General features: G+C 49.1%; 1 protein-coding gene across 1 annotated transcript; it reads right to left on the bottom strand.

The window, feature by feature from the left end:
• Nucleotides 1–250: 250 nt before the first annotated feature.
• On the bottom strand, nucleotides 251–23468 carry klhl14 (kelch-like family member 14). The gene is made up of 9 exons (XM_066683422.1): nucleotides 23392–23468; nucleotides 20836–21751; nucleotides 18603–18724; nucleotides 8197–8286; nucleotides 8026–8104; nucleotides 5165–5355; nucleotides 2255–2413; nucleotides 1435–1592; nucleotides 251–1325 (listed from the first exon to the last, which is right to left on the bottom strand). The coding sequence occupies exons 2-9, from the start codon at nucleotides 21711–21713 to the stop codon at nucleotides 1185–1187; spliced, it is 1818 nt and encodes a 605-aa protein (XP_066539519.1). The 5' UTR covers nucleotides 21714–21751; nucleotides 23392–23468; the 3' UTR covers nucleotides 251–1184.
• Nucleotides 23469–23593: the final 125 nt, after the last annotated feature.

Genomic DNA, 23593 nt, shown 5'->3' with positions numbered 1-23593 from the left:
TGTGGTTAGAGTAAAGGGGTCTCAGAGGTCAGTCGGTGGTGTGAAGGTGAGACACACACAGACGTCTTCACGGGAGGAACCCCCGAGTCTTTCAGAGCGTCTTAAATCCAGGGTTTACACACACTTTAGTAAACTTCAACAGGTGAAAAGACGAAGCCGAACATTCAGGAGGCAATAACAATCCAGAATTAGTTTTATTTTCTAAAATGTAAATAACAGAACAGGATTTGATAATAAATCCTATGGGCACAAAATGTTCCACTGCAAGCGATTATTTACAATGACAAAATGTATATAGATATATATCCTGATTAAAATGGGCCACAGGTAACAGTGCGAGACTGGAATCTAATCCACGGGCATCTCTTCACAAAACTGATCAGATAGATTCAGCAATTTCATCATCATCAACAACACTGCATGGTGATTATTCTCAGACACACGGGATTATCTTAGAAATAGGCACTGTTAAACATTAACAGGTAATATCCGAAACCAAGCAAACGCACCCACCCAAAAGAAGACGGGGCGCGTAGGTCGGGCCATGCAGGTACCGCACGCGGCTCTGTAAACAACGTCTGATTGTTCGTCTGTTTCCTTCCCGGTTACCTGTTCGATTCTGAGAGGCTGCGTCTCCCTCTGCACACACCACGTACCGTACACAGCATGGCTACCATATTTAACAAGCAGGAGGGTGGGAAACAGGAGTTCTACTCTACAGTGAACACGGGATGATCTGGGATTAAACACGATCCTTCTGTCCGCTCGTCCCAGGACACGAGCACGTTCCCATCACACATCGCACCACCTCCCAATAACGTTCGGCACGAAATACAAAGTACACATGGAAGCTATCTCAGTTCGGCTGAAGAGTACGCGTGCTATATCGAGTCAAAACATTTACAGTTCAAAAAACCAAACAGATCAAAGTGAATATTTCAATGTCAACACAGAAGAGCATCAAATACTTCAAAGCAAAGAGGACGTCTCTTTAAAACTCGAAGGTATTAAAGAAAGAAAGTGCTCTCGTCACACCTGTAAAAAAATAATTTGTACACCTCCTCCCTCTCCACCCAAGGGCCTTCATCTCGACAGTCTCTCACACACCGCTGTGATCGCCGATGGACCTTCTATCCGTCCAAAAGGCTCCCTCCATCTCTGAACGGGCTTCCAGCCCAGCTCCGTCATTTGTTGAACGGCAGGCAGGCCGGCAGGATGACGGTGGCGCACGCGGGTCCGGCCAAAGGCTCCGCCACCTCCCCCTCCAGCTCCGTCCACGTGCCTTTCTCCGGACTGTAGCAGATGGTGGACGACTTGTAGGCGCCCTACAACCGAGCAGAGTTTAGGGAAGATGTCATTCAGGGCTAAGAATCGGCTGAAAACACACTGTAGACTGTTGAAATACTTATAACAGAAAAGCGCAGGCGTGTTCACCATGCTCCAGCTATAGCCTCCCACGAGGAAGATGCTGTCGTCCAGAACCGCGCAGCCGGGGCCGCTGCGTCCCTCGAGGATGGGCGTCTGCAGGATGTTCCACTGATCTGCTTTAGGGTCGTAACATTCCACCAACATCACGTCCAGGTGGGAGAAGCCTACGGAGAGGAGGGACGGCTCTAGTCCTACAGTCTACAGCAGGGTGTTTGTAAAACAATGACCGACTGGATGCGTTAAAGAACATACTGTAACCGGTTAACTACGTTACTCAAACACATCAAAGGCAGTGACAGTAATATTAACAATGGTATCTCGAGTGGAGACGTCATAGTGGAGGTGTCAGGGAGAAGACGTCAGAGAGGAGACCTTCAGGTCATTCCAGGGTGCAGACTGGGGCTTGGCCACCAGGGGGAGGCAGAGAGCTGCTCCACATTGTTTTGGAGCTACATGCATCTACTGTCCTCCTCCCTATTCCGGAGAGCTTCCCCCCGGCTCCTGCGCTCTCTCTTGGTCTCGTCTTTGTGTGCGGTGGACCCCTGTGCAGCTTTGGGAATCAGATCAATTTTAATATTCTATAAAGACTTTGTTTTATTCTCTATTTTTCAGGCACAGAATTATTTGGAAAATGTCTCAGACGATGTTATATATCTCCTCTCTAAAGTCTCAGCTCAGATGTCTCCTCTCTGACATCTCTGCTCTAACACTCTTCTCTGACAGGGGGCTAGGTTTAGGGTCGTCTCACTTGTGTCTTCGTGAGTAAAACTCAGCAGCCGGGTGCCGTGCTGAGAGCTGCCCTCTATCGTGAGTCTGAGGCTCGTACCTTTTAAGTGATTTCCCCCGATGGCGTAGAGCCGGTCGTTCATCCCCGCCAGTGTGTGTATGGCGCGCTTGGTGTTCATGTCCTGTTTCCTCGCCCACACGTCCATCACGGGGTCATAGCAGTACAGCCACGACACGTACTCCCCGTTATGGACTCCACCTGTTACACAGTAAGAACAGGGTTTACATTCAACAGTGCTCTTCTCCACAGGGGCTCAGTGTCTGTCTCCAGCTGTCTCTCAGTGTCTCTCACTGCCTCCACGTCTCTCACTGTCTCACACGGTTTCTCACTGCCTCACAGTGTCTGTCACTGTCTGTCACTCTCTCACACTGTCTGTCTCTTTCTCACACTATCTCTCACTTTCTCACACTGTGTCTTTTTCTCACAGTCTCACTGTCTCACACTGTTTGTCTTTTTCTCACACTCTCTCACACTGTCTCTCTCTTTCTCACACTCTCTCACAGTCTGTCCCTTTCTCACACTCTCTCTCAATGCCTCTTTCTCACAATCTCTCTCACTGTCTCACAGTCTGTCTCTTTCTCACACTGTCTCTCACTGCCTCCCTGTCTCTCACTGTCTCACATTGTTTCTCACTGCCTCACAGTGTCTGTCACTCTTTCACACTGTCTGTCTCTTTCTCACACTATCTCTCACTGTCTTTCTCTTTCTCACACTATCTCTCACTGTCTCTCTCTTTCTCACACTCTCTCTCACTGTCTCTCTCTTTCTCACACTCTCTCACTGTCTCACACTGTCTGTCTCTGTCTCACACTGTCTGTCCCTTTCTCACACTCTCTCTCACTGTCTCTCTCTCACAATCTCTCTCACTGTCTCACACTGTCTGTCTCTTTCTCACACTGTCTGTCACTGTCTCTTTCTCACACTCTCTCACTGTCTCACACTGCCTTTCTCTTTCTCACACTCTCTCTCACTGACTGTCTCTGTCTCACACTCTCTCTCACTGTCTCACACTGTCTGTCTTTTTCTCACTCTCTCTCATTGTCTCACACTGTCTGTCTCTTTCTCACACTCTCTCTCACTGCCTCACACTCTCTGTCTCTTTCTAACACTGTCTGTTACTGTCTCTCTTTCTCACACTCTCTCTCACTGTCTCACACTGCTTTTCTCTTTCTCACACTCTCTCACAGTCTCACAATGTCTGTCTCTTTCTCACACTCTCTCTCTCTCACTGCCTGACACTGTCTCTTTCTCACACTCTCTCTCACTGTCTCACACTGTTTGTCTCTTTCTCACACTCTCTCACTGTCTCACACTGTTTGTCTCTTTCTCACACTCTCTCACTGTCTCACACTGTCATTTTCTCACTCTCTCACTGTCTCTCACTGTCTGTCTCTTTCTCACTCTCTCTCACTGCCTCACACTGTCTGTCACTGTCTCACACTGTTTCTTTCTCCCACTCTCTCTCACTGGCTCACATTGTCTGTCTTTTTCTCACACTCTCTCCCACTGCCTCACACTGTCTGTCACTGTCTCACACTGTCTGTCTCTTTCTCATACTCTCTCCCACTGCCTCACACTGTCTGTCACTGTCTCACACTGTCTGTCTCTGTCTCACACTCTCTCTAACTGTCTCACATTGTCTGTCTTTTTCTCACTCTCTCTCACTGCCTCACACTGTCTGTCTCTTTCTCACACTCTCTCACACTGTCTGTCTCTTTCTCACACTCTCTCACACTGTCTGTCTTTTTCTCACTCTCTCTCACTGTCTCACATTGTCTGTCTCTTTGTCACACTCTCTCACTGCCTCACACTCTCTCACTGTCTCACACTGTCTGTCCCTTTCTCACACTCTCTCACACTGTCTGTCTCTTTCTCACACTCTCTCACTGTCTGTCTCTGTTTCACACTCTCTCTCACTGTTTCACACTGTCTGTCTCTGTCTCACACTCTCTCTCACAGTCTGTCTTTTTCTCACTCTCTCTCATTGTCTGTCTCTTTCTCACACTCTCTCGCTCTGCCTCACACTGTCTGTCTCTTTCTCACACTCTCTCACACTGTCTGTCTCTTTCTCACACTCCCTCTCACTGTCTCACACTGTCTGTCTTTTTCTCACACTCTCTCTCACTGCCTCACACTGTCTCTCACTGTCTAACACCGTCTGTCTCCTTCTCACTCTCACTCTTCCTCTCTCTCACTGTGTCACAATGCCTGTCACTGTCTCTCACTGTCTCACACTGTCTCACACTGTCTGTCTTTTTCTCACACTCTCTCTCACTGCCTCACACTGTCTCACACTGTCTGTCTCCTTCTCATACTCTCTCTCACTGTGTCACAATGTCTGTCACTGTCTCTCACTGTCTCACACTGTCTCACACTGTCTGTCACTGTCTCACCCTCTATCTCACATTGTCTGTCTCAGACCACAGACTGTGATTGGTCAGTAGTGGGAGGGACATTGTTGAAGTTGAACTGAAGAAATACAGGAACATGAGCTCCTCTCCTCCACACACAGAGACACAGACAGCAGCACATTCACAGACAGAGACCTCCTCAGACACGGGGTGGACGTCAGGGACCAATCAAAATGAAGAACAAAGGAGAAATACAGACGTCTCCGGGGAAAAATAATAGTCAGAAGTGGGAAAAACATGCCGCTTTGTATTTGTTTCTTTCCTGGCGCCTCGTGTAAACTGTGCTCCGTCCCAAACAGCGCCCTCCTCCCTACAGTGTGCACTGTAGAGGTTTATAAAAGTAATTGTAACACATGACTACAGTGTGTACCACAGAGTGTAGAGGAAGATTTTTAAGATTCAGCCCCTAGTGGTGTGGAGGTCGACGCTGAAGTATAAACTGGTCTCCAGTTCTGTGGTCTCTGGACACTAGCCCTGTCTGCACTGGTGAGGATATATCCCCCGAGTGGATAATAGCTAAATGTGAAGGTAAACCCACCTGAGATATAGATCTTGCCATTGTGGACCGCCCCAGCATGCGCAGCCAGGGGCTGGGGGAGGGAGGACACGTAGTTCCACTCATTAGTCTCCAGGTTATAGGCCTCCACACTGGACAGATAACCCGTCTCATTCCTGCCACCGATTACGTACAGGTGTTTATCCAGGCAACAGGCAAAGAAGCTCGCCCTCCTGAAACAGACCAGCCACACACTGACCATTACACTCCAGCCCCTCACTCAGACACTCACTCATTCACTCACTCACTCACTCACTCAGACACTCATTCAATCAATCACTCACTCAGACACTCACTCACTCACTCACTCAGACACTCACTCACTCTCTCACTCAGACACTCACTCACTCAGACACTCATTCACTCACTCACTCAGACACTCACTCACTCACTCACTCGGACACTCACTCACTCACTCACTCAGACACTCATTCACTCACTCAGACACTCACTCTCTCAGACACTCACTCACTCTCAGTCACTTACTCACTTAGACACTCAGACACTCAATCACTCACTCAGACACTCACTCACTTACTCAGACACTTACTATCTCAGACACTCACTCACTCTCAGATGCTCACTCATTCCCTTACTTTCTCAGTCAGTCACTCACTCATTTACTAACTCACACACTCACTCACTCACTCAGACACTCACTCACTCAGATGCTCACTCATTCACTCACTCTCTCAGTCTCTCACTCACTCATTTACTCGCTCTCAGACATTCACTCATTTACTCATTCTCTCGGTCACTCACTCACTCACTCATTTACTCACTCTCTCAGTCACTCACTCACTCATTTACTCACTCTCTCAATCAGTCACTCACTCATTTACTCACTCTCTCAGTCACCCACTCACTCATTTACTCACTCTCTGTCACTCACTCATTTACTCACTCACTCACTCTCTCAGTCAGTCACTCACTCATTTACTCACTCTCTCACTCTCTCAGTCAGTCACTCACTCATTTACTCACTCTCTGTCACTCACTCATTTACTCACTCACTCACTCTCTCAGTCAGTCACTCACTCATTTACTCATTTACTCACTCTGTCACTCACTCACTCATTTACTGACTCTTTCAGTCATTCACTCTCATTTATTCACTCTCAGTCACCCACTCACTCATTTACTCACTCTCTCAGCCAGTCACTTACTCTCTCACTCAGACACTCACTCAATCAGACACTCATTCACTCACTCACTCTCTCAGACACTCTCTCACTCACTTAGACACTCAGACACTCATTCACTCACTCAGACACTCATTCACCCACTCACTCACTCATTCACTCAGACACTCACTCACTCACTCAGACACTCACTCATTCACTCAGACACTCACTCACTTACTCACTCAGACACTCACTCACTCAGACACTCACTCACTCAGATGCTCACTCATTCACTCACTCTCTCAGTCTCTCACTCACTCATTTACTCACTCTCAGACATTCACTCATTTACTCATTCTCTCGGTCACTCACTCACTCATTTACTCACTCTCTCAGTCACTCACTCACTCACTCATTTACTCACTCTCTCACTCAGTCACTCACACATTTACTCACTCTCTCAATCAGTCACTCACTCATTTACTCACTCTCTCAGTCACTCACTCACTCATTTACTCACTCTCTGTCACTAACTCACTCATTTACTCACTCACTCTCTCAGTCAGTCACTCACTCATTTACTCACTCTGTCACTCTCTCACTCATTTACTGACTCCTTCAGTCATTCACTCACTCATTTATTCACTCTCTGTCACCCACTCACTCATTCACTCACTCTCTGTCAGTCACTCACTCTCTCACCCAGACACTCACTCACTCACTCACTCAGACATTCATTCACTCACTCACTCTCTCACTCAGACACTCACTCACTCTCTCACTCAGACACTCACTCGCTCACTCACTCCGGCACTCACTATCTCAGACACTCACTCACTCACTCAGACACTCATTCACTCACTCACTCGGACACTCACTCACTCAGACACTCACTCACTCAGACACTCACTCACTCAGACACCCACTCACTCACTCATTAACTCATTAACTCACTCAGACACTCACTATCTCAGACACTCACTCACTCACTCACCCACTCTCTCACTCAGACACTCACTCACTCAGACACTCACTCACTCACTCTCTCACTCACTCAGACACTCACTCAGATACTTACTCAGACACTCACTCACTCTGTCACTCACTCACTTAGACAATCAGTCACTCACTCAGATGCTCACGCATTCACTCACTCTCTCAGTCACTCACTTTCTCAGTCAGTCACTCACTCATTTACTCACTAACTCACACACTCACTCACTCAGACACACTCACTCAGACACACACTCACTCAGACACTCACTCACTCTCAGATGCTCACTCATTTACTCACTCTCTGTCATTCACTCATTTATTCATTCTCTCAGTCAGTCACTCACTCATTTACTCACTCTCTCAGACACTCACTCACTCTCTCAGTCACTCACTCATTTACTCACTCTCAGTCAGTCACTCACTCACTCATTTACTCACCCTCAGTCAGTCACTCACTAATTTACTCACTCTCTCCATCAGTCACTCATGCATTTACTCACTCTGTCACTCACTCACTCACTCATTTACTGACTCCTTCAATCACTCACTCATTTATTCACTCTCTCAGTCACTCACTCACTCACTCATTTACTCACTCTCTCAGTCAGTCACTCACTCTCTCAGTCATGCACATAATCATTCACTCACTGCTCATTTACATTTAGCAGATACTCTCTTTTAATCACATCATTCAGCACAGCCATGTTTCCTCTGGGTCCTTACCGTTCCTGCATGGGAGGAAGCTGGATCCAGCTGTTGAACCTGGGGTCGTATCGACTGACGAAGTTAGTGCTGTGTTTACCTGCGCAGGTGAGATCACAAACACACGCTGTTACCTCTCTCCTGACCGACGCACTGATTCATTCCTAACAGAGAGGTTTTTTATTCGGTTACCGTTCGGGTTCCACTGGTCCTCTCCGCCCAGCAGCAGGAGGAAGTTCTCCACCTCCACCACACAGTGATGAGCGCTGTTATACGGCATGACTGCAAAACATCAAACACCCGCTCATTTACATACAATAAACAACAGGTGTTTATTTACATCAAATCTTCCAGTGTGGCTGCTCCTACCCTTTAAAACTCTCTTCCTCCTCTTCTTTACAACTTTTCAACTTTATCTTCTTTCAATTCACTGTTAAAATCATTCCTTTTTCCTCATTTTACTCACAGATTTTTAATAAAGTATTTGTTTATACGCAAACTATATGTAAAGATTCCTTGGGTTTGTGAAAGGTGCTCTATAAGTCAAATTTACTATGATCACAGCTGTTTGTTTATGCAAAATACCAACACAATTGTTCATTTACATAAAAAGCAACTGCTCATTTACATAAACACCAACTGCTCATTTACATAAACACCAACTGCTCATTTACATAAACACAAACTGCTCATTTACATAAACACCAACTGCTCATTTACATAAACACCAACTGCTCATTTACATAAACACCAACTGCTCATTTACATAAAAAACATGTGTGTATGTTTGTGTGTATGATGTAGAATAGTCTTGTTAGTGTGTGTGAGTGTGAGTGTGATGGAGATTAGTCTTGTTAGTGTGAGTGTGTGTGTGTATGTGTGTTTGATGCAGATTAGTCTTGTTAGTGTGAGTGTGTGTGAGTGTGATGCAGATTAGTCTTGTTAGTGTGTGTGTGTGTGTGTGTGTGTGATGCAGATTAGTCTTGTTAGTGTGTGTGTGTGTGTGTGATGCAGATTAGTCTTGTTAGTGTGTGTGTGTGTGATGGAGATTAGTCTTGTTAGTGTGTGTGTGTGATGGAGATTAGTCTTGTTAGTGTGTGTGTGTGTGTGTGTGTGTGTGTGATGGAGATTAGTCTTGTTAGTGTGTGTGTGTGTGTGTGTGTGTGATGGAGATTAGTCTTGTTAGTGTGTGTGTGTGTGTGTGTGTGTGTGATGGAGATTAGTCTTGTTAGTGTGTGTGTGTGTGTGTGTGTGTGTGATGGAGATTAGTCTTGTTAGTGTGTGTGTGTGTGTGTGTGTGTGTGATGGAGATTAGTCTTGTTAGTGTGTGTGTGTGTGTGTGTGTGTGTGTGATGGAGATTAGTCTTGTTAGTGTGTGTGTGTGTGTGTGTGTGTGTGTGTGTGTGGGTGGGTGAAGCTGACAGTGACTGATTGGGCTGGATTTTACATGTTCTTTAAATAAATAAAGTGTTTTAAAACAATGTTACCATTTCACAAGATGTGTGTTCTGTAAAATCCTAATAAAGTAAACACTGGAATAATTAATAAGGGCTGTTATTATGCAGCAGCTCCTCCCCCCAAACACACACACACACACACACAGAAACACACACACACACACTTTTCATGGCAGCACCTGCTGTAGATTTAAAGTGCTGCTGTGGCTGATGTGCTCTGTCTCCATCTCCTCTAACTTTGTCTCTCTACTGCTAAAGTGACCCCCCGCTGGAATAGAGAGAAATGGTCTTGGGGCGGCAGTCATAATGAACACGATCATGTTCACTCAATAAATCTCTGGCCCGTGCCTCTGCCGCGTAAATCAGTCGTACGTTAAGAGCCACCTGTCTGTCTCTATCATTCATTTCCACTGTCACCCCTCGGCCGCCTGATGGATCGCAGTTGCTGTAAAATTAGACAGCCTTGAATCTCACTCTTTTCCCATTGGCCACTTCCTCGAAATCAAACGTCAGTCTGCTGCTGAAACACGGGGGCCCTGCCGCAGAGGAAGAGCCCGGGGGCGTCCGCGCGGGACTGTTTTATCTCACAGAAGTCAAACGGGTGAAGTGTAAGGCTGCAGAGCTGATTCAGTCACACGGCAGCGGCGCGGGAGGCAGGACCGAGAGGGTCACTGCCAAACTGTGGGGGTGTTTGGGGTCACTTTCTCGTGGAGAGGTCAGTCCTGGACTTCTGGCAGAGACGGGGGTACGGGTCAAATCTAAAATCTCCTGATGTTTAATGGAAATCATTGCCCCAAAGCGTCAGTGGTCCGCCACCAAACTTTACACCGCTGCCCCCTCGAGGAGAGGAGGTGAGTAACTGGGAAAAGTGGAAAACTGTGGCGTGAGACACAAACAACACCAGGCTCCGTGTTTACAGCTGTGCTTCTGAACTCAGGAGGGACACAGAGCAAAATAAAATAAAAACTCCACAAGCTGAAAAACATGATGAGGATTTGGCCTGGGTCCCTCCTGAGTCTTTTTTCAGAAGTGTGTTAATCTCAGAAGAATTACAACCTTATTCTCAGATTAAACTCAGAAGTATTCTGAAATTTATGTCAGAGAATAAAGTCAGAATAATTCTAAGATTGAAATCAGAATAATTCCTTATTCTCAGGTTTTTTTTCCAATGCAGTGTTCCTAAAACTGGAAGAAACACACACACACACACACACACACACACACACACACACACACACACACACGTTGGTTTCTGGGTTCCTTATGAACTATGGGACACTATCTTTGTAGCTGCTCTTTCTGGGAAATGTTTAAACCTTCTTTGATTTTCCACTTTTTATCACGTATTTATCTGTTTCTGCTGCCTTTTCATTTTTATTTCCGTTTCCTCATCAGCGGTGGTCCACGACCTTCTGAGCGCTCGGCTGAAGGAGGAGGAGGGGATTAAAATGAAACTATCCAGGCTCTATCCAGGCCACTAGGTGTCAGTGTAATGACAGCTTCATAACGAACAGAAGAGTCAGTGGAGTAAATTATTGCCGTTACTTTGTTTCCTGACATTCTCATCCCACTTCTACCAACTCCCTGGGGTTTTCTGCTTCTTCTGAAGGCTTTGTGTTTCTGAAACTTTCTGAGCGACTGCTGGTGTGTGTTACACAAATCTGTACACAACAGTTACCGAGGGAGACCAGTCACTCACTCACTCACACTCACCCAGTCATCCACCCACTCACACTCACCCAGTCACCCACTCACTCACACTCACCCAGTCATCCACCCACTCACACTCACCTAGTCACCCACTCACTCACTCACTCACCCAGTCACCCACTCACTCACACTCACCCGGTCATCCACCCACTCACACTCACCTAGTCACCCACTCACTCACTCACCCAGTCACCCACTCACTCACACTCACCCAGTCATCCACCCACTCACACTCACCCAGTCACCCACTCACTCACACTCACCCAGTCATCCACCCACTCACACTCACCTAGTCACCCACTCACTCACTCACTCACCCAGTCACCCACTCACTCACACTCACCCGGTCATCCACCCACTCACACTCACCTAGTCACCCACTCACTCACTCACCCAGTCACCCACTCACTCACACTCACCCAGTCATCCACCCACTCACACTCACCCAGTCATCCACCCACTCACACTCACCCAGTCACTCACTCACTCACACTCACCCAGTCATCCACCCACTCACACTCACCCAGTCATCCACTCACTCACTGACACTCACCCATTTACTCACTCACTCACCCACCCACTCACTCACACTCACCCAGTCACTCACACTCACCCAGTCACTCACTCACCCAGTCACCCACTCACCCAGTCACTCACTCACTCACACTCACCCAGTCACTCACTCATTCACACTCACCCAGTCACTCACTCACCCAGTCACCCACTCACTCACACTCACCCAGTCATCCACCCTCTCACACTCACCCAGTCATCCACTCACTCACACTCACCCAGTCACCCACTCACTCACACTCACCCAGTCACCCACCAACTCACACTCACCCAGTCATCCACTCACTCACACTCACCCAGTCACCCACTCACTCACACTCACCCAGTCATCCACTCACTCACACTCACCCAGTCATCCACCCTCTCACACTCACCCAGTCACTCACACTCACCCAGTCACTCACTTACTCACCCAGTCACCCACTCACTCACACTCACATTCACCCAGTCACTCACTCACTCACACTTACCCAGTCACCCATTCACTCACACTCACCCACTCACTCAATCACACTCACCCACTCACTCACACACACCCGGTCACCCACCCACTCACTCACTCACACTTACCCAGTCACTCACTCACTCATCCACTCACTCACACTCACCTAGTCACTCACTCACTCACTGACACTCACCCATTTACTCACTCACTCACCCACCCACTCACTCACACTCACCCAGTCACTCACACTCACCCAGTCACTCACACTCACCCAGTCACCCACTCACTCACTCACCCAGTCACTCACTCACTCACACTCACCCAGTCACTCACTCATTCACACTCACCCAGTCACTCACTCACTCACTCACCCAGTCACCCACTCACTCACACTCACCCAGTCACCCACTCACTCACCCAGTCATCCACCCTCTCACACTCACCCAGTCATCCACTCACTCACACTCACCTAGTCACCCACTCACTCACACTCACCCAGTCACCCACCAACTCACACTCACCCAGTCATCCACTCACTCACACTCACCCAGTCACCCACTCACTCACACTCACCCAGTCATCCACTCACTCACACTCACCCAGTCATCCACCCTCTCACACTCACCCAGTCACTCACACTCACCCAGTCACTCACTTACTCACCCAGTCACCCACTCACTCACACTCACATTCACCCAGTCACTCACTCACTCACACTTACCCAGTCACCCATTCACTCACAGTCACCCACTCACTCAATCACACTCACCCACTCACTCACACACACCCGGTCACCCACCCACTCACTCACTCACACTTACCCAGTCACTCACTCACTCATCCAGTCACTCACTCATTCACTCAGTCACCCACTTACAATCACCCAGTCACTCACACACTCATTCACACTCACACAGTCACTCACTCATTCACATTCACCCAGTCACTCACTCACACTCAACCTGTCCCACCCAGGACCCGAGAGCAGTGACTCCACCTGCGGCACCAGTGTCTCACCCGTTACAGCCATGTACTGTTTAAATATGAAGTGTGTGTGAGACTCTGACGGTTCAGGTGTGTGTTTGTCAGCAGTGAGTGTGTGAGACTTTACTCAGCTGTGGTTTACTCTGATGTTAAAAACCCACTGATTCAGAGGACTGTCACTGCTCACGTCTCCTGCTGATCACAACAGTAACAATAAAATAACACAGACCTTACTTTAGAGACAAACCTCAAAGAGCTACAAAGTAAAAGTATAAAACACACACAGCATCAGAGTAAAGGTCATTAACACTAATATAAATTAATATAAACACAGCAACAATCAAAAGTTCATTAAAAGTCATACATTCTGCTAATGTTCTCAGACCCTGCGACTAAACACTCATTCATTTCCTTCACTTCCTTCCCCTGGGTCTGTTACTCTGCTCTAATGTCTGTGCTTTCATTTACTGTCACGTACTGTCTATGAACAACTCTGAATCAGTCCTCTGTAAGTGTGTGTGTGTGTGTCAGTCAGCGGTTCTCAGGCTGTGGTTGTGCTGCGCCAGACGACCTCTGGAAACCTGCTCCATGCACTGACACAGGAATCAGGGAAAAACTTAAAACCTAAAGTTTTTATTTGTAAAATATAGAGATTCCATAATTCAGTTTTATTAAAATTACTTTGTGTTTCGTGTCAAAAAACTCCACATGGTGAAATACCAACGTAAAGATGTGACTCAAAGACCTCAGCCGTCCCAGTCTCTGAGGCCCAGGAACTACACCTCCACGCAGATCACTACAAAGTACCCACTAATTGGTGAAGAACTTTGTTTACCACTGGCAAAAGAGATGAGAACACAGAGAAGGAGACAGAGACAGAGAAGGAGACAGAGACAGAGAAGGAGAGAGACGGAGACCGAGACAGAGATGGAGACGGAGACAGAGACGGAGGTGTAGACAGAGACAGAAACAGAGATTGAGACGGAGGTGGAGACAGAGACGGAGGTAGAGACAGAGACGGAGGTGGAGACAGAGATGGAGGTGGAGACAGAGATGGAGACAGAGACGGAGATGGAGACAGAGACAGAAACAGAGATTGAGACGGAGGTGGAGACAGAGACGGAGGTAGAGACAGAGACCGAGACGGAGGTGGAGACAGAGACGGAGGTGGAGACAGAGACGGAGGTAGAGACAGAGACCGAGACGGAGGTGGAGACAGAGACGGAGGTGGAGACAGAGGTGGAGACAGAGACGGAGGTGGAGACAGAGATGGAGGTGGAGACAGAGGTGGAGACAGAGACAGAGATGGAGACAGAGTTGGAGACGGGGTGGAGACAGAGATGGAGACAGAGAGAGAGACGGAGACAGAGGTGGAGACAGAGACTGAGACCGAGGTGGAGACAGAGACCGAGGTGGAGACAGAGACAGAGACCGAGGTGGAGACAGAGACCAAGATGGAGGTGGAGACAGTGACCGAGGTGGAGAAAGAGACAGAAGTGGAGAGAGAGACGGAGACAGAGGTGGAGGTGGACACAGAGACAGAGATGGAGACAGAGACGGCAACAGAGGTGGAGACGGAGACGGAGGTGGAGACAGAGACAGAGGTGGAGACGGAGACGGAGGTGGAGACTGGAACGGTGAGTGGTCACTGCCCACTGTGTACAGGTGTGTGTGTGTGTGTGTGTGTGTGTGGTACGCTTGCTGGGGTCCCCTCTGCTCCCTCTGGGGGAGATGGCGGTGTGAAGACACTAGATGGCACTCATTCCATTGTGTAGAGAGGAGACTGGCTACAGGCCTCCTGTCTGTTTCACCGTGTGCTGATGAAGGTCTTAATCAAACGTGCCCCGCGTCTGAGCTGTGGATCACTGCAGAGTTCTGACTGAATGATAATAACCCGAACAGTAAGAGAGGAGTGTGTTTGGGGTGCGTCTGAGGTCTGGACGCTCTGCTCAGTCATGGGGCATTTAATACTCAAAGGAAATACAGCCTTTGACCTCGTGAGTGGAACAGCTGCAGACGCCGAACACACGGACGAAGGCAGGGGGAGACGTGTCTGTCGCTGCACTGAAGCAAATCCGATATTATAATGTCGTCCAGTGCCAGCAGAACATCACAGAACATGCCGTGACATAAACACAGGAACGTACATGTTTTTTTTTGAAGAGTGACAGTAGATAATTATTTAAAATTCTACATTAAATGCCTATAAACATGTTTCTAATACATTTCTATTGAATTCTATTTAAAAAAGGTGTTGTTTGTCTCTTAGAAAAGCCTCGAATCCTGTTCAAAATCTGACGAGGGCCACTTCACAGTTCAAAGGTCACAGAGCTTTTCACAACGACATCAAACTGCGTGTGTGTCACTGCACAGAACGGTTCTCTACGCCCTTCAGCCTTACACCAGTAGCACTGATAGTACCACTCTGCACGGGTCACCCCTGAGGACGGAACAGAACCACGTTTGAACCTTTATCTTCACTTTCCTTCGAGAGCTCCATGGCGGCTCTAATTTAAACTCGGTTTCGTGCCGCGATCGCCACAGCATTCGGCCACAAACGGCGCCTGGAAACGGCTCCTTTATCTTTCTCCAAAAAACAGAAGCAGATAAAAGGCCAAACAAAAAGCTCATAAGGTTCTGAACAATAAATCACTGCTTAGAAAATGAGCACGGAATAAACAACGTGCTCCTGAGCCCCGTGCCACGGTGCGCTCCTCTGCTCCCCGCCGCAGGGAAACTCTGATATTCACCTCCATCATCTCCTTAAACTCAAAGATAAAATCATCTAGTAATAATCTAAAATAAAACACTGAAACATACGTCTAAGAGCAACACGTCTTCAGGTGAACGCAGTCACGGCTTTGGAGAGGAGAGCGCAGCAGGGGGCGCCACTGAGAGCTCCTCCCTGGGGCCCATGATTTGGTCAGAGTCTGGAACTGAATCCAACACAAATCTGATCTCACATCCAACCCGACCTCTGACCTACGGCCTGAACACATCCACACTGCCCCCTGGAGGCAACCCACAAGACTTTAACCTATAAATGAATCAAAGGGAAATATCATCAAATCTAAAGTTACTTTGTTTCATTTTTGCTGAATTCCTGAAAAATTATTTGTCGTTGAGGTTTAAAGCTTATTTTGTCCTTTACTTTTTGGTGTGTGCAGCTCCTGCGTGTTTTAATCCCGAGGAAAGGAGAGAGGAAACGGGACTGTGGACTGATGGTGATTTACCGTTTTAAACATTTAATCTCCCGAGACAAACCTAGTGCAAAAGAAATATACAACCAACAGCCACAGTGTGGTGCTGTTGCGTTTCATCTGATACACAAAGGAATAAGACGGAAATGGCGCCCCCTACTGTGCATTTGAGCGTTCCCTAGTTGTGTTTCCGTGTTCTGGGTGTGTTTTTGAAAGCGGAGTAAATAAACTGCTTTCAGCGCCGCCTCGTCCCCTGGTCGTTCACACCATCGCCCCACACCGCCCCGTCCCCTCGTCCCCTGGTCGTTCACACCACCGTCCAGCGCCGCCTCGTCCCCTGGTCGTTCACACCATCGCCCCGCACCGCCCCGTCCCCTGGTCGTTCACACCATCGCCCCGCACCGCCCCGTCCCCTCGTCCCCTGGTCGTTCACACCACCGTCCAGCGCCGCCCCGTCCCCTCGTCCCCTGGTCGTTCACACCATCGCCCCGCACTGCCCCGTCCCCTGGTCGTTCACACCACCGTCCAGCGCCGCCTCGTCCCCTCGTCCCCTGGTCGTTCACACCATCGCCCCGCACCGCCCCGTCCCCTCGTCCCCTGGTCGTTCACACCACCGTCCAGCGCCGCCTCGTCCCCTCATCCCCTGGTCGTTCACACCATCGCCCCGCACCGCCCCGTCCCCTCGTCCCCTGGTCGTTCACACCACCGTCCAGCGCCGCCCCGTCCCCTCGTCCCCTGGTCGTTCACACCATCGCCCCGCACCGCCCCGTCCCCTCGTCCCCTGGTCGTTCACACCACCGTCCAGCGCCGCCTCGTCCCCTCGTCCCCTGGTCGTTCACACCATCGCCCCGCGCCGCCCCGTCCCCTCGTCCCCTGGTCGTTCACACCACCGTCCAGCGCCGCCTCGTCCCCTCATCCCCTGGTCGTTCACACCATCGCCCCGCACCGCCCCGTCCCCTCGTCCCCTGGTCGTTCACACCACCGTCCAGCGCCGCCCCGTCCCCTCGTCCCCTGGTCGTTCACACCACCGTCCAGCGCCGCCTCGTCCCCTCGTCCCCTGGTCGTTCACACCATCGCCCCGCACCGCCCCGTCCCCTCGTCCCCTGGTCGTTCACACCATCGCCCCGCACCGCCCTGTCCCCTCATCCCCTGGTCGTTCACACCACCGTCCAGCGCCGCCTCGTCCCCTCGTCCCCTGGTCGTTCACACCACCGTCCAGCGCCGCCTCGTCCCCTCGTCCCCTGGTCGTTCACACCATCGCCCCGCACCGCCCCGTCCCCTCGTCCCCTGGTCGTTCACACCACCATCCAGCGCCGCCCCGTCCCCTCGTCCCCTGGTCGTTCACACCACCATCCAGCGCCGCCCCGTCCCCTGGTCATTCACAGTTCACTACTTCACAGTTCATCACTTAATCCACTGCAGTGTCTCACTCAGAAAAGAGACGTTGCTTTCACACCAGACACGGCATTGTGTTCTTTAGCTGCTGTTGGATGCAATCACACCGTACGCTGACAGAGTTTCCCTTTATCAGTTCCTCTCTTTCTCAGCTCTCTCTCTCTCTCTCTCTCTCTCACACACACACACACACACACACATTTACAGAGCACTGATTCTAGCACCCTCTTACCCAGACAATTTGACCCTGTCCAACAAAACACAAAACACACACAACTCTAAACCTATTCGCTCTGAACTCAGCAGTGGGAGCAGTGTGATCTATAATCCAGTCAGAGACAGCGTTACTGTCCTCGGTGTCAGATCCTGTAGGGGGCGCTGAAAAACCTCCTGTCCCACGCTTAGCACAATAAATGTGACCCCAATTTTGTAACGTCGTTTTCAAAACAAATTCCCCTGTTATTTTTGCCTGTGGTGGGCTGTCAGGCTCCGGCTGGGCTCCTCTGCGGTGACGAACGCGCGAGATCAATACGTGTGTGACCGTTTGATGCTAAGTCTTCACCACATCATTAGATTAAAATTAATGCTAGACTTCTGCGACAGGAAAAAAGAATCCAGAGGATCCAGACGTGGAGCTGCGATGGTGTGAAGACGGTCACGCTCTGATTAAACAGTTACATTAAAAGTGGTAGTGATACATCATTACCTCACGCTTCTGAGGAGCAGGAGGGCCTGCTCGTCTCGACTCGGCTCCGAATCTGCACTAAGACAAGGCTTTGAGCAGCTGAGATCCTCCAGGAAAACCCAGAGCCAGTGAAACATTAGGGCACTCACTTGTAAGTATCTTCCATGTCTTCTTCTCATCGTCGTAGTACTGCACCAGGTTACTGGGGAGGCGGTCGGGCCCCGGGGGCAGGCCCCCCACCAGGAGCAGCATTTTCTTGTTGGAACGAATCCTGAAACCCCAAAAGGAGGAAGGAGACGGGAATTAGAAGAGAAATTAGGAATAATCCAAGAATGTGAGTATACACCAATCAGCCACAAGATTAAAACCACCGCCCACGGCCTGTTCGCTGCTCGTCCGTCCGTCAACTTCCAGAACTGACTGATAAACCCCTCTCTCCCTCCTCGACAGGGGGCGCTGTAATCAGACCATTAGGGTTAGGTCCCTTCACCCGCAGTGGTTTTCATTTTCTAGCAGATTGAATGAACACATGAATGCTACGAGAGTTTCCTGGTAGAAAATAAGCTCCACATTAAACCCTTTCCCTTTAACTCAATTTTAAATTTAAAATACCACACCTTTCCTGCTCCTAGTTCTGATTTTCCACTTTCACTGACCTTTCACTGACCACCACTTAGACCTTACTGTCCCTCAGTGCCTCAACACTCTCAACAGGGGGCGCTGTAACCACCGGATCATCTGCTACTCACTCCACCTGTCAGTGGTTTTAATCTTGTGGCTGACCTGTGAATCCCGGCGCTGACGAAACTACAAAATAAAATGGATCTGCGTGGATGAGGTGTGAATGAGTGAATAGGTGGTGTGTGTTCTACATTACCGTAGTGTACCTGTATGAAGTAGCCTAGCGTAGCTCTCTCACAGCTGAATGTATTAGGATCGAGATCGATGCCGCACCTGACTGGCTTTAGACATAGGAAATGATTCGGAGACTATTTTAATTGATGTGAACACTGCGTTTACTGCGTGGAGCTTCTCTGCTGTGGGAAAGATAATTCAGTACAGTGTGACTTACCAGATCAGAACCGGTAGCTGGTATTTCAGTGCTCTTATCTCAGGCTGAAACTCCTCAGCGTAGCCTCTGTGTACTTTGTGCTGCTGTTAACACTTCTCTGCGTGTTGTGTATCAGTTCAATAAATAACAGCGTGCCTTAAATACTATACGTGCAGGACTTTAACACACCGTGGGTGTCCTCATCTCATCCCTGTGATTACAAACCTCCTCTCATTATATTCCAATGAATCACAGACATGTACACTCTGTGTTTCTGTGTGTGTGTGTGTGTGTGTGTCTTTGAATATCCAGGACAGAAAAACATCAGTCCTATCCTTGCACACAGTCGTCGTATAAAAATGTTAAAACCTTAAACATCATTAAAACAATGAATAAAACACTAATGAATTGTTAAATGAATTTCTCTGTCTCTTAATTGACACGCTCCAGGTGTTGGTTTATCTGTTCCTGGGTCTGTGTAAGACAGCTGTAATAAACAGAAGAAGCAGCTACAGCACATCCTTCTCGTCCTCTCAGGTTATAATCATGAACCCACATTAAAGCACAGATCTGAACGACGCTTCATGTATCACACCATATGTGAAGGTCTGGGCACTTTCTCCACAGAGGCTCTTATCTGCACTGTGTAGTGCCCAAGTCCTGTTTATTCTCAGTGCATCACGTATAAAATAAAGTGTGGTCTGTGCAGAAGCATGCAGCACCACTTCCTGACTATGCCCTTACTTTCTGGTCGTGTCCAAACTTCTGAAAACCTCTGTGTAAGTGGTTATGTGTGTGTGTGTGTGTGTGTGTGTGTGTGTAACAAATAATTGTAGTTAGAAATTCTAACATTCTCCAAATCCTTCGTGATGTTGTGGTAAGTGTGTGTCGTATTAAACATTTTCTTCAACAGAAAAGAACCTAAGACTGAAGCCGTGAGGAAAGTGAAGAGTTTATTGGGCGCTGCGTTGGTTCTGAGTGTGGGTTTAGACCAGTTACTGATGGGGTCAGTGTCAGAGTCGGGAACAGAGCGCAGTAACACTGTGTTTTTAGGGGGGTTCCGTTAAATAAAACGACATTCATCATGTTTAATACGACACAACGTTTTCCATAAAATAACAAAAGAGCGGGAGAATGTTTGAATTTTAATTCCAATTATACATTACACAAACACGGTTTCAAACAGAACTGCATGTGACCTGTGATGTGTCTGGGCACCATCTTGGAGGGAAGCTTAATGACCCCATGAGCTATGTTCCTCATCAACACAGACCACTCGTGAGGTTCCTCAGTGCACACCGAGGGTGTGTAAAAGGGTGCGTGGAAGGTACCTGCTGGCGGTGGTCTGTCTGCAGTGCTGTCTGAAGGGCATCAGGTGGTAGTTCATGGCGTCCAGCAGCAGCTTCTGACACACGGGGTCTGTGCGCATGAAGTCCATGGACTGCACGCGCTCCACCAGCTCGGGCGCTGGGATGAGTGCGAAGCGGAGACGCTTCATGAGGTCCGGAGCGTAGTGCATGCGCGTCTCGCGGTCGTGCTCCAGCCACAGCACGGCCATCTGGAAGAGGGCCAGTTCGGACTCGACAGGGGGTGGCAGCGCGTCCAGCATGGCGCACATCTCCTCCAGGTTGAGCAGAAGGACGTCCTCCACCAGGTACTTGTTGGCGAGCTTCTTGGTCTCGTCCAGGCCGTGCAGCGCGGCGATCTTACAGATCTGCTTGTAGTTTTGCACCGAGATCTGGTCGTTGAGGAACTGCACGCTGAGCTTGGTGACCTGCGGCACGTTGAGGATCTTGCTGACGGACAGCACCTCCTCCACCGTGTCCAGCGACAGCGTGACGTTGGCGGTGTACAGGTACTCCAGCACCAGCCGCAGGCCTATGGAGGAGCAGCCCTGCAGCACCAGGTTGTTGATGGGCCTCGGGCTGGGCAGCAGCTTGTCGTCTGGCGAGGAGGACGGTGTCCCGCCACTGCCCTGCTCCTTTTCGCCGCCGCTGCCGCTGCTGCTGAGCGTGCTGGTGGAGAACAGTGACCTGAAGTACTGTGAGCAGGAGGCGAGCACGGCCTTGTGGCAGTGGAACTGCTGGCCCTGAGCCGTCAGAGTCACGTCGCAGAACAGCTGCTTCCTCCACAGCAGGTTGAGCCCGTGCAGCAGCGTGTCGCTGTGGGTCGGGTCAAACGTGGACGTCCGGTCTCCCGATCTGGACATGACGATCACGACGACGACCTTGGAGCTGCTCGTGCCTCCTACAAACAAACAATCCCAGAGTCATCGGTACGAGCCTTAAACAACGCCAACAAACAAACAGAACGAGACAGAACAGGGGCAGGGGATGTTTCTGGGAGCTGTTTCCAACCTAAAGTTTTAGGGAGTTTACAAACTGCAACCTCGTGGAATCTACACAGTACTAAGGGCTTTTGGTAATTCATTCAGTCAAAAAGCAGGTACTTTAGCAAGTCATGCCACAGGGGTTTAGTAACTCTGTGTTAATTCAGTAGTAGTTTAGTGACTCAAAAGTAATTCAACCCATAATGCAGTAGTAAATCAGTCAGTAGCAGTAATCCAGTCAGTAATGATTCAGTAGTGATCCTGCTGCTATTCAGTCAGTAATAATTTAGTAGTGCATCAGTTAGTAGATTGGTAATTCAATTTAATGGAAATCCTTTCCGTAGATTCTCAGAACTCAGTATATATTCAGTAGTAATTAAGTCTACAGAAATGTAGTAGTAATTCGGTCAGTAATAATTCAGAAATTATTCAGTAGTAATATAGTCAGAAATAATTCTGTATTAATTCAGTCAGTAGTTCAGTAATTCTGTCAGTAGTTTGGTAATTCAATTCAGTAGTTAGGCATTATCTTAATTCAGCCAGTAGTTCAGTACTGCTGTCAGTAGTAATTCAGCCAGTAGATTTTTATTTCAGTACTAAGTTGGTACTAAATCAGTCAGTAATTTGGTATTGCAGTAGAAATTCAGTACAATTCAGTCAGTAGTTTGGCAATTCAGTAGTTATTTAGTATGCAGTAATTCAGTTAGTTTAGTAGTTATTCATTCAGTAACAATACAGTAGTAATTTTGTCAGTAGTTTGGTAATTCTGTAGTAATGCATTCATTCATTAATAATTCGCTCAGTAGTTCAGTAATTCTGTTAACAGTAATTCTATCAGAAGTTACTCAGTCAGTATTAATGTAGTAGTAATTCAGTCAGTAGTTCAGTCAGTAGTTCAGTCAGTAGTTCAGTAATCCTGTCAGTACTATTTCAGTCAGGGTTCTCAGGAGTCGGTCAGTACTGATTATTTCAGTCAGCGGTAATTGAGTCAGTAGTAATTCAGTAGTAATTCAGTCAATCCTCTGTAAACAGCGCACATCCCAAACACATTAAATCGAATCAGAAGTGAATCCGCGCCGCAGCGAGTCCCAGCTCCGAGGAAAAGCATCCTCCGGTGACGGTGTTTACATCCGCAGGAGCCCCTCGCACCGAGCCCGCCGTCCGCTGCCGAGAGCGGGCAGCCCGGAGCCCTCACCCCACCGCGGGCAGCCCGGAGCCCTCACGCCGACCGCCATCCACCACCGCGGGCAGCCCGGAGCCCTCACCCCGGCCGCCCTCCAGCTCCGCGGCGCCTGCACTAAAGCCATTAGTCCGTCCCCGGCGCCCCTCCGTCGGAAACGGACGAGAGTAAGTGTCGAAGGACGCCCCCCGCGGTTCGACGGCTCTCCGCGGAGTCCGAGTCGCGAGGACGGAGCCCGGAACGCGTCTGAGAACTTGACTCGTTCTTCTCGCACTTTCTCCGCCGCCACGTTCCCTCCGCCGCGCTAACGCAGCACACAGCCCTCTCTCCCTCTCTCTCTCTCTCTCTCACACACACACACACACCGCGCACACTCACCTGAGCTGGAGAACAGGAAAGTAGCTCGGGTTCCTCGAGGTTCTCGCAGGACTTTCCTTTGTTCCCCGGCGCTGGACAGAAAATAAAACCGCGTCCCTGCTCCGTTTCCAGGCGGAACCGGGGAGAGGCGAGAGCCGGCGCTCGGGTCCAAACTCCTCCGCTGTTAGTCCTTATTCCGCGCGGATTTCTTTCTGCATTTGTT

The sequence above is a fragment of the Hoplias malabaricus genome, chromosome 10 (assembly GCF_029633855.1).
Source record: "Hoplias malabaricus isolate fHopMal1 chromosome 10, fHopMal1.hap1, whole genome shotgun sequence".
NCBI classification, from domain to species: domain Eukaryota; kingdom Metazoa; phylum Chordata; class Actinopteri; order Characiformes; family Erythrinidae; genus Hoplias; species Hoplias malabaricus.
The sequence above is the reverse complement of the archived record's forward strand: the minus strand, read 5'-3'. Positions and strand labels throughout refer to the sequence as shown.

Bases quoted from the DNA above. Each gene is read 5' to 3' on its own strand.
- klhl14 (XM_066683422.1), bottom strand. From the start codon at position 21,713: ATGTCCAGATCGGGAGACCGGACGTCCACGTTTGACCCGACCCACAGC. The intron at 8,105-8,196 runs GTAACCGAATAA...TCACCTGCGCAG, and splicing joins GGACCAGTGGAACCCGAACG to GTAAACACAGCACTAACTTC. The intron at 1,326-1,434 runs GTGAACACGCCT...GCTCGGTTGTAG, and splicing joins GAGGCTATAGCTGGAGCATG to GGCGCCTACAAGTCGTCCAC.